This window comes from Ixodes scapularis, unplaced genomic scaffold, assembly GCF_016920785.2.
Source record: "Ixodes scapularis isolate PalLabHiFi unplaced genomic scaffold, ASM1692078v2 ptg001631l_1___fragment_2___debris__unscaffolded, whole genome shotgun sequence".
Lineage (NCBI taxonomy): Eukaryota > Metazoa > Arthropoda > Arachnida > Ixodida > Ixodidae > Ixodes > Ixodes scapularis.
The window spans coordinates 109,169-120,617 of NW_024610180.1; the positions used below are offsets into that span (position 1 = coordinate 109,169).

Here is an 11,449-nt window from a genome sequence, read left to right on the forward strand (position 1 = left end):
AGGTTGTGAGCTCCCTGATATATTCTCGCACAATGTCGATGTGCTCCATGGTTCTTTAAACCCGTCGCACTTCATGGTTCTTACCCATGTTGCGAGCCAAAGAAGCAAATGTGGTAAGTTGAATCGTCGCCTCTTCGAGGCTTCTGTGTGGGAGCGCCGGGAGGTAATTTTATATGTACTCAGTGTACCGTAGTATGACTCTTTCTGGTTCTGTGGTCTTAAGCCGGTCTAGTTGTACCTGCCTGAGCACATCCACACGTTCCTTGAGAGTGTTGAGCCTGGGGTGTACGTGTAGGTCTTCGATGTTTGCGAATTTGGAAGTCGACTAAATGCCCTCGTGGCTTTTCTGTTGAGTCGTTCGAGTTTTGGTGTTTGTGCTGGGGTGTGTCTATTATAGTTGTATACATTCGAAGCCAGGAGTGCTAGAGCCAGGGTGCGTGTTACCTTTTCCGGGGCTCCCCATTGTTTCGTGGCTACTCTTATGATTAGGCCATGGGCGCTCTTCCACGCTTTCGTTACTCTCTGCATCCATGTCTCGGGCCTACCGTCTTGATCGAGGAATAGTGCGAGGATTCTCATACTTTCTACCGTCCGTATGTTTTGACCCTTCATGGCTAGACCGTAGGCGTTTGTTCTGGTTTTTGGTCTTAGCTAGAATGTGTCGGTTCCCAACTACGATGTCTTTTCCGGTGCTACCGTTATGCCCACCGAGTCTAGAAACTTGATGATGGTGTCCAGTGCCTCCTGTAGGATCTCTTCTTGCCTTTCGAGCGCTCCGCCTTTGGTCCATATCGCAATATCATCAGCACAGATGGTGAAGCCGAGACCTTGAATCCGGGCCAAGCGGGGCGGGAGGTCAGAACTGACTAGGTTAAATAATGGGGGTGAGAGTACTGCGCCTTGAGGCAATCCGACCTTGTTGTTTGTTTCTAAATCTTCGGTGTTTCCCACTTCGACTGTGTCTTTCCGTCCCTCTAGAAAGGATTTGACGAAGTTGAGGGGTGCTTCTTGGATGCCATGAGCGATTGCGCTGTCAATGATTGACTTTTGTGACAGGGAGTCAAAACCCCTTTTGACGTCTATCGTGACAACTATGCGTGGATCTACCTTGGAGGGTGCAGTGATGCGATTGCTGCGCCAATTGCGCCAAACTGCGCCAAGAGGCTAACCCTGCTACATCCTGCTACATTTTGTCAAAATATGAGTAATCTGTGCCAAACCATGCGCCAAAAACAAAAACAAACAAAGCCAAACCATGCGCCTTTCAACACCCAAACTAAACTGAGTACCGTAATTGACCATGCGTGGATTATGTGGCGCAAGCGGCCGCTTCAGACAAAGCAGCCTGCATCAATGGTCTATCCGGTCTTGCATGGTATTCCTGCCGTCTCGCGTTCTCGTCGTGTCGTGGGTCTCGTCTCGCGTCTTTTTTTTTATATTTTTCAACGAAAGACGCGGGTGTGTGCGGACGCTCCGACACTAGCATGCTGGGAACCAGCCATGCCGTCATGCTGTGAAACGAAACCACGTTTTTGCGCGGCAGGAGTTACTTTGCGAGCTGAAGCACTCGCTCCTGAAAGCAACGGCCGTGGGAAAACTATATTTGGTACCTGCCTTCCAGTCACTGTGGTCGCGCGACGTCAGGTCTTGCCGTCCCCACATCGCTGCAAATATTGCGCTTTCTAAAATGAAACTAAGTGCCACAGCATGTTCATACACATTCCTTTTCTTGTTTTAATCATACGTTACTAAAAAAAAAAAAAAAATCCTTCTTTAACTCAAAGACTGGTGTGTCGAAGTATTGATTACCTAGGGTTTCTCTCGGTGGGCTTTCTGTCGAGAGGTTCCCCGGTACGTGAAAAACTTGCCGCAAAAGAGAGTTGGTGAAGTGAGCAAAAGCAAAGAAGGCAATGTCTGCACGCTGAACCCGCACAGCACGTTTGTTTGTCTCAAGTTCAGTCGTTGCACAAAGCGCTCCAAGAACATTTTGACCGCGGTTCGCGATGTCTTGCATCGATGCGCTCAGGTTCTTTTTTTTTTTTGTTTTTTTTTTGTTTGTTTAGCTTGTACTACCTTGTTTGCCGGCCTGGCAAGCACGCGCCGCTGGACTGTTTTTTGACATATGTAATGCTCGACAGTTACATTTTGCATAAAATTTTGGGAATCAGTTGGCGACGGAGCGGAGTGGTTTCGGTTTCGATCGAACAGCCGTTGACTCCGCTCGCGCGACGAAGAGCGCGCAACTGCAAGCCTACCGAAGTTGCCCTCACGTGCATGCGATCATTATTTCACGACAGAGGCACCAGCCGGGACGCTTGCAATGCATTGTTTTATGTTTGCTTATTTTTGACAAAAATCTGGTACGTCAGGAACCAGTAAAATGGTGGCAAGCGGTGTTTCGGAATTGCTCGGCAATGCCTACAGCACTGTACACTTGTGGGATGTCTCAGCAGTAAAAACACAAGCAGCGAGTTCCGTCGTCACATCAGAACACAACACAAAGTGCCCTTTGTCTGTACACTTAGAACGAATATTTTAATTTCTTTAAGAACATCTGCTTCAAAAGCCACTTTTGCTGCTCCGAAACACTCTCGTGGCTGCTCCAAAAGCCACTTTTGCCGTTCCAAAACACTGTTTTGGTTGCTCCAAATTTAAGGCCACATTTGCTGTTCCAAAACACTCTTTTGGCTGCTCCGAAAGGCGCTCCAAAATGGCTTAGGCCAATCACATCACTGAGGGTGTCTCCAGCACGGCTGTGTAAATCATGAAAAGGCAATCATGCATCCCGAGGTGTCCTTTGAAGCATGTGTAGTGAAATGTGCTGTTGTTTTCGAGTATTTGTTGAATTCTACGCAGCGCCATTTTCTTCATGAGTTTCCGTAAGTTGGAGGCCAGCGAAATTATTCTTACTTTAGCGAGCGTTGTTGTAGGCTTGCCTGGTTTATAAATACGTATGACCAAGGACGTTTTCTGCGCTGCCTGGACCTGACCTGTCCACCAGACTTGATTGATTCTCGTCAGGAGCTCCTTTGAAACTTTGTCTGGCAAGTGCCTGAGTATGCAATGCCGTCTGGGCCTGGTGTGCACCTGGTCTTGCACCGCCTCAGGGCCAAGATGATACCATCATAGCGAGGGGGGCAACGGCAGGGTTTTTGACAAGTTAGGGAGGACGTCCCAAGCCATGCAAGGCAGGAAGAAGGTCAGGAAGGCAGCACAGTATATCGTGCTAGTAGATATGAGTGTCGGAAGACCAGATGGGGGCAAGAGACGCCGGCCAGCTCTTCTTCCCACAACTCGCTACACCCACCCCTGCCATTTTAGATTCGACTGTGTCCTTCACCCCAGTATTGAAATTTGTGGAGGCTCGTCAACGCCCGCTTCAGGAGCAATTGGTATCTCGATAAGACAAGAGAAGGTCAGCAATGGCGGCTCTAATCTGACGCGTGTGCAAAGCGTCAATAGGGACCATCATTGGGGTTAAGAGGGTTACGTGAGATTGCGTCAGTTTACCCAGTGACTTAATTGCCTCAGAGGCCCGCGTCTCATTTTTCTTCCCCTCTGGAATCTTGGATTGGACGACGTTTGTATATAAATTTCGGCCCATTGCCCTCGCCGCAGTCACAGCCTCCTAAGGCGAAGTGACACCCCGTTCTTCGGACAGGAGGACCTTGTACGCAGTCGGTTACTAGGGCTTCCCACGCCAAGGGTCCCGATGCCCAAGGTGGCCGTCACGCTCCCGGCGGCCTCGTCCAAGCCCGAAGCCCGCCACCAGGTGCCGGACTCTCCGAGGGCCTGGTACTTGGGCATCTTGTGCACGATCTACGGCTTCTTCAGCTGGGCGGGCATCGGTTCCAGCCCCGTGCTCTACGTGGGTCTGCTCCGACGCTCTGGAGCGTCCCGGGAGGACGCCTCGCTACCGTTCACCGCTATGGTGTGCGCCTACTACGTTGGAAGTGAGTGCACCAACACTCCCTCGCTGAAGCAGCTGTCGCACTACTCACATAACACACAAGGGGTGTTTGCTGCAGACATGTATGACAGAATCATCTGCGGGCCCGCAACAAGCGTTTCATACATATGTATGAGTAGAACATCTCTGAAGACAATTCTTGTTGACCAGTGTGACGGCGAGACAGTCATACAAGCTCGCCTCAGGCCGTTTCTGCAGACTGTCTTTTGTATGATGTATTTGAGTTTGACCACGGCTTGAATTGGATCACCTGAGAGCCATTTTCAAAAGCAGTGACATCCACCATTCTAAGAACAAAAATCTGTTCTTGAAAGGTTTTTTGACGTCCCAAAAACCCTTTCAGCTCGTGAAGAACGCTTTCGCCTCAAGCACCAGAGAGGCAACTGGGCGATGAAGACCCCTTAAGGGTTTTTCACGAAAAACCCTTTTAGGGGGTATTTTGAAGGAGTTTTTAGGTTGTAAAACGTGGACGAGCCGAAGAAACCCCCAAAATTATTTTAAAACCATATTTTTTAATTTTTTAGATGTGTATGTGCCATTTTTCTGAAGGATTTGGTGACTTGCCTAATGCCCGGCCAACACCGCCTAGAATGATGAAAGCCCGTGCACTGGCATTCTTATACCGTGAGCTCGAGCGTAGAGACAGATTGGACACGATTGGTTCGTCAGCGTTCGGCGGAGCCTCGTGTCCGGTCAATACACGAAAGGACGCTCGCTGTCGGGTTTAGGGCTGAAGGACGAACTTGACGCCATCCGTGGGTGTTGACGTTGTTTACGGGTAGAGGAGGCTACTCAAGGGCTCTAATTATTCTAGAGGTTGTTTACCCTTCATGATTGCTATCGTGACCTGCCCCCACACTGCATGATTTCTTATGTGACCTCCCTCCATACTGCTAACAGCTAACGAGCTCAATATGGCATCCTTGTACACAGCTGTTGCTACGAGCGCGCGGGCGTTCACCAAACATATTTTATAGACGCTTTGCAGCAGCAGCGCATGGGCGCCGCCATAACCGCCCTTCAGTTCTTGTTTCCTCTTTTTACATTTACTTCGCTTCATCGTTACCACAGCGGGGCAGGTTATTGCCATTTTAGGTTCTACTGTGCCCTTCTCCACATCATTAGCCTTTCTGGAGGCTTGTCAACGCCCGCTTTAGTGGCTCGTTATCTGGGAAAGACAAGAGAAGGTCAGCAATGGCGGCTGTAATTTGGCGCGTGTGTAAAGTGTCTATAAAGTGCAACGTTGCGAAAAGCTCAAATGCAATTGCGTGGCTTAAAAGAAAAACGCGAAAAAACAACCAGTTTTTTTAGCTGTATCTAAAAGAACGAGGAACATAAAAAAAAGGAAACGGAAATTGCATTAGACTGGTTTTATCTGAAAATTCTTCCCTGCTATTTTTGACAAACGAGGTTATTCGTGGTACCTAGATTGCGAAATATGGTTTCGCTAAAAGCACCTTTGCTATTTATTTGCAATTAATACCCATGCGCGGTTTGTTTGGCAACAATGATGCGAAACCTATTTCTAATATTTCAAATTTTGCGCGATTTTCGGTTAGTTTTTTGCTCGTGTGTTCCGGCCTTCCTTTCTAAACGATATATGACGAACAAAGGCAAACCAATCCCAGAAGACTTGTGCGGAGAACTGTGAGGCCATAGTGTACGGGAATCATGGACACTCTTCGCGTGCTACGCACTTAAAAGAAAAAGAAGAAAACAATAACGCGTTTTTGATGTGTCAGTTTACGTTTTATGGATTCTTTTACTTTGGTTGTGCCTTATAGACTCAGAAAATGGCTACCAAAATGAACGAACTCCAGGTGTTCAGTACAGACCCAGGTGGAAGTGTCTGAACATCGCCGCCATGGAACAAGAGTGTCGAAGGCTCTTTCGCATTTCTGGCGGATGCCGTGAGATGCGCAGCATGACAGGGGCTCGAGGAGGCGTGCCTATTCGCGCACACGTTTTCAAGTCTGCGCGTCACGCGACTGCGCCTGCGCGGGGGCCCTAAACCGACAGCGCCGCAGCTGGGAGATGCGCGAAGCCCGAGAGATGTTTCGGCCAACTTCCTGATCTTTTCCCGACACATCCCTATTCTTCCACCAGTGTTCACACCTCTTACACCGGCACCCTTAACCGCCGTTAAGTGTGCCTGGGGTCAGACCTAATCGGGATTAAGGGCGACCTTGTTGCTACGGTATAGCTGGCAGTGGCTGCAAACCGCGTAACTGTGATTTAGGATGCCGTCGGGCAGCCTAGATCGCAGCTAACTCTGACCTTTGTCACACTTAAAGGGAAGCTGAAACACTTCTTTAAAAAATGAGGTCAAGGTTGAATCTAGCGTAGTTTTATCTCGTGAATCTGAATATACCGATCGTTTTTCCCGAAAATGTAACTAGACGCGAGAGAACACGAAAAACCTCCGACCAGTCGTGACGTCATACGAGGATCTTTCGACCGCCAAGCGCGTGTCGCTCGAGGGCCGCGCGTGCCATTGCAAGCTTGCCAGGTACGCACCTTTTCTAAGAGGGCGCAGCCATCTGGAATGTCGTCACTTCTGGTATGCGGTAAAACATCGCTTTGGTCTCTCCACGCCGCTGGAAGGTGTTTACGAAAAAATACGTGACTGTTTCATTGTTTTTTCGCCCCGAATTCTAGCAACGGAACTCAAGTGATAGAGAACGACAGGTAACAGAAAACGTCTATATTTCAACGCACAGGCAACAGTCGTGACGTTTTTTCTGTCATTATTAAAAATAGCAAGATTGCGCGAGAATGGCTTTGATAGGCGTTGAAGATGCGTGGGAGTGGAGATTCCGAAAACATTTTTTGTGACGTCACGCTCCGGGAAGAAGAGCCTTCAGCGGTACCTTGCAAATGATTTGTACCAGCCTCCATGCATCAAATGAAAAAAAATAATAATTTCAAGATTTTAGATTTTGGAGGTCAAAGGAAGACGATTTACGTTTCTTTCTTCAAATGCCTAACCACTTTAGCTTCCCTTTAATTGCGGTTAAAGGTGCCCGTCTAACTACGGTATAAAAGAGATAATCGTCTGAATGGTCCCGACAGAAAAAGAAACTCCGACTTTCAAAACATTGCCCTCAAAGGTAAGCCCCGTCTTTGGCGCAGTCTACTGCTTTTACAAACGTATCCGGGTTTAAAGCCCACGGGATACATTGACGTCGTAGCCTCGTAGACAAAATGGCGTCATATGTTAGCAGAACAAGCAATTTGGGTTAGGGTAATGGTTAGCATGCCTGGCTAGACTCTATGGTCTCACAAATATTTAGCTTCAATACGCGTGTCTTAAAAAAAGATCGATTTTTTTTTTTTGTAGAGGTTGCTGACGCCACTGGAGAAGGTCAAATTTAAACAAATACGTATTTTAAAACACAATTGCAAAATTCGGGAGAATCCCACTTGGGCACACTTGAGAAGGTCGCTCACCTGCATCGCGCAGGCATAGACATACGCAAGAAAGCAAGCTGCTCAATCCTGTGGCGTTTGTCTCGCTCAAGCTTTATGTTAAAACAAATATTCGGCGAGCGGCTGATATAATACATGTCAGAACAAGCGTGACTTGGCACTTGAAGGCGCGAGTGAAGTGCCGTTGGACGGCACTTTAGACACAGCGACAATAAGAGGCATAACATCTATGAGTTGCGGTATTTAATTCAATAAGGTGTAGAACATTGCTGATTGTGGATTCGGTCGTAAATACTCTCGAAATAATGGAATGTTACTTCTACCTAGTGCTTCCGGTTCCGATTGCTGAGATCCGGAATATCGGGTTGTCGCCAGAGACCAGGGCACGCAACTGTGGTTGCGGTCACGTGAACGCATTAAACTCTGACGTGGCGTTCGTGCAAATTGCGTGTCCAAAATTCAGAGCAGACGACGAAGGGGTAACCACGTCACAGAGGTCCCCGTGAACGCTGCCGTAGCGGTGCTCTCTTGTCTGCGACGTCGCCCCCAAAGCCAGGCTTTAAGCACCCAATGCCACAGACCCTAAGACAATGTAGCTCGATTATAAATGGGTTACAGCGCCTTCGCACATTCTATTTTGTGGACCAAGATTTTTCCTGTCGTTCACAATGTTTACCGTAAAATACGTTATAAAAAGTCTGTCGATCTACTAGGCGAGTATAGATTTGTATTTTCCACCCTAGCCCCAGTCATGTACTTCGGTAGCAGGCCTGGCGCGACGACAAATAAATATAACATCCCATGCTAGAAAAAATAGATAAAAAGGTATGGGCAGTATTCACTGCCGGTCATAGTTGAGTCTGTTTCTGCTGAGTGCCACCTCACGATGAGCTTTTAACAACACTCCCGCAACGCGTACGCACTCCGCACCACCAAGGTTGCAGCTCTTCTCGGAAGGTAAGTGGGGGTTCGTTCTGGGCATGCGCTGTGAACATCGGGCTCAAATATGGCGCCCAATGAATACCCCCTACAGGCAAGGGAAGAAAAATAACGAGTGACGTTTCCGAATAAAACGTGAACACCTTCCAATGGCGACAGGAAAACGATGTTTCCGCTCGCTCAGGAAGTTCCGCCATTCAGGATGGCAACGAACGCGTAGTAAAACTGCCTAGTGAAGCAACCATGCGGTTCCTCCTACCACTCCACGCAGGTCTGGTGTACGGTGTGCTGTCCCGATGGCTCAAAGAGAGGACCCTCCTTGTAGCGGCGTCCCTGGTCACGTCTCTTTCGCTCCTCACCAGCTACTTCATCAGTGACATTGGAGTGCTTACGGTGGTCCTGGGAGTCATTCATGGTGTGTGCTCATTGTTGCTTGACACAACGTGTTTGCATCTTACCTGCAAATGGTGGTTTTGCAGTAATGGGAGCGCTGCCGTACACCAGGCCCCCATGTCTTAGGGAAAGACCACTGGCACCGTACAGCTTTTTCGCATCACGCCAACGAGCCTCAAAATTTCCGTTTTCTACCAAAATTATACAAAACATAAAGTACCTTGCTCGAATATGACCTAGGGCCATTTGTAAACTTCGACTTCCAACTTTTCTCATGGTTATCAAAAGCAGAGAAATAAAAAAAACATCACGTCAGAAAGACGGCAAGAACATGAACAAACATTTCTTAGTGATGTTGAATTGACCTGAGACTGGAGTAGAGAAGAAGCATCAAAACGTAGAAGGGACAGAAAATAAACAGGACGACGTCTCGTCGATAGACAGAACGACGTCGATTGAGACGTCGACCTGTCTATTTTCTGTCCCTTCTACTTTCTGATGTTTCTTCTCTACCCCAGTCTCGGGTTAATTCAACAGGGTTAATATTCACCAGCTCGCCTGCACCCTTATGAATATTTCTTAGTGCTTCGTGACGTCAGGGCATCATGTATGAAGGAGTCTCCGGTATCAAGGCCCATACGCACATTCGCGTTTGAGCGCGGTGCGTTCCGTAGCGGCAAGCGGACGCGTTGCGTTGCGAAGACCGCTTGCGCCAAACTTGTACGCACAGTTGCGTTGACACGCAGTCAACCGCAGTCAAGAGCCAATAAGAACGCGCTATCGTCGGTAGTGGCTCATCAATAGTAAGCGAAATCCAAGGCAACATGGCGGCGCACGGCGACAGCATCGAAGTGTTCGCTTCCCCGACGTTTTGTCAAGCTTGAACCATCGCAGCCTTGGAAAATACAGCCCCCACCGCTCCCCAAAACGAAAAAGCAAGCACTGCGACCAGCGAACCGGATACGTCTCGCCGAGTCGGCCGGGTGTGGCGAGCAGGTGGTGTTGGGCGAGCGAACACGTCACCCCCTCTCCTCTTTCGGCTTCTGATTGGTCGAACGCACCCGAACGCACCGCAACGCTTCGGAAAGTTGAGCGAGTCTCTACACCGCAACGTAGTCAAACGCGTTCAAACGCGAATGTGCGTATGGGCCTTCAAGGTGCGTCCTTTCAATTCCATACGCCACGCCTATAAAACTATTAATAGGGAGTTTTCGTAGCTCGTTTCCGCTGCCCGGCAACGCTCTCCGCAACCAGCTACGCTAGCCGGAACTCTGCAGTCAAGGCCATCGGCGCGCCGGCGCAGTAGCGGATGCTTCGTTGCGGAGGGCTTAGCGGAGGGGGAAACGCGGTCTACGAAAACTCCCTAAAGTGTCTGGTGAAGTGCCGTTAGGTACTTTTATTATTATTCATTGTGCGTCTTTTGCCCTCACAAATTTGGATTTCGATATGCTCACTCAAACCAGTATGTTGAATTCTGTGTTCGAACTTTAAAGCCTTTAAAACTTGACGGTTAAGTATTTGTAAAAATCAAACTCGCACGTTAGCATTGAAAGGTGTCAAAGGCGTCGCTGCCGTTGGTTTGTACTATACCTATTTTTTATGTGCGAGAGTTGAGCGTGTCGTCTGCGAAGCGACGCGTTGTTCAATGACTGCGTACATTTTAGGTGTGTTGCTCGTACAAGAAGTACTTCAAGTAATTAAAAACGATTTCAGTCGATGATCGTTTACGATATATTTAAGAGACAAACTATAGTTTCGATCCCGGAATGCGATGACAAGGCAAATCGCTGGCGGTCCCCACTTCCTTCAGGCACAGGGGTGGCCGTGGTGGGCGTTGTGTGCGGCATGCTGCTCTCGCAGTACTTCGTCAAGTACCGGGCGACGGCGTTCGGCCTCATGTCGGTCACACTGAGCACGACGGGCGTGGCCTTCCCTCCGCTGGCGGCCTGGCTTCTGGACGGGTACGGCTTCGCGGCCACGCTGCTCGTCCTGGGCGCGCTGTCGTTGCACCAGCTCGTCTGTTGCGTGCCGCTGGAGACGTGGACGCCCGCGGCGACTTCAGCGTCGCCTCCGCACGAGGCGGACAGACAGCAGGCTCTCGCCGTGGCCACCATAGACCAGGGTGTCCTGCAGGCCCACAGGGAGGAAAACGAAGCATCCACGGTAAGAGGCGCGAGCCGATACAGCCGCGCTCACACCCCTGATGCGTCGTGCAAAAGACAGTTTGTACAAACTGCCGGTCCCTCGTATAACAGACCTGTCGCATTGGACATCCAAACGAACTGCCTGCGGAGATGTTTCAAGCATATGTATAAAGCAAACATGCTTTGAACATCCTTGATGCGTATCTGTAACTGCAGAAAATATTGCCTTTTGTATGGCGTATGAGTAGCGCAGCTGCGGCTTACCTGTTACCTTTCATCCAATAGACAAATATACATATAAAGAGGATCATACACAATTTTTCGAAATTTATCGCGACCATTTTGATCACTATCATTTGGGTTATCGCGCCTGTCGCATGCTTATGGCGACTTTCTGGTGGCTGATGAAAGACAAAATTGAGGACACCCACCATTGCGGATAACACGAAGCGGAGATATTCCAGCCGTTGGCCCAACGTGGCGCACGAATCGGATATGAGCGCTGCGTGATTTTTTGCTAATGTTCTGCACTCGTCACAATAGCTGAACTATTGGGACGAATCACGAAGGTAAA

General features: G+C 49.0%; 1 protein-coding gene across 1 annotated transcript; it reads left to right on the forward strand.

Moving 5' to 3' along the window:
* Positions 1–3,712: 3,712 nt before the first annotated feature.
* Positions 3,713–10,894, forward strand: LOC121834578 (monocarboxylate transporter 13-like; the record flags this gene model as incomplete). The annotated part of the gene is made up of 3 exons (XM_042288304.1): positions 3,713–3,953; positions 8,610–8,753; positions 10,542–10,894. Coding segments are annotated over exons 1-3 (738 nt in total), but the record flags the coding sequence as incomplete, so codon positions are not given.
* Between the last annotated feature and the right edge of the window lie 555 nt (positions 10,895–11,449).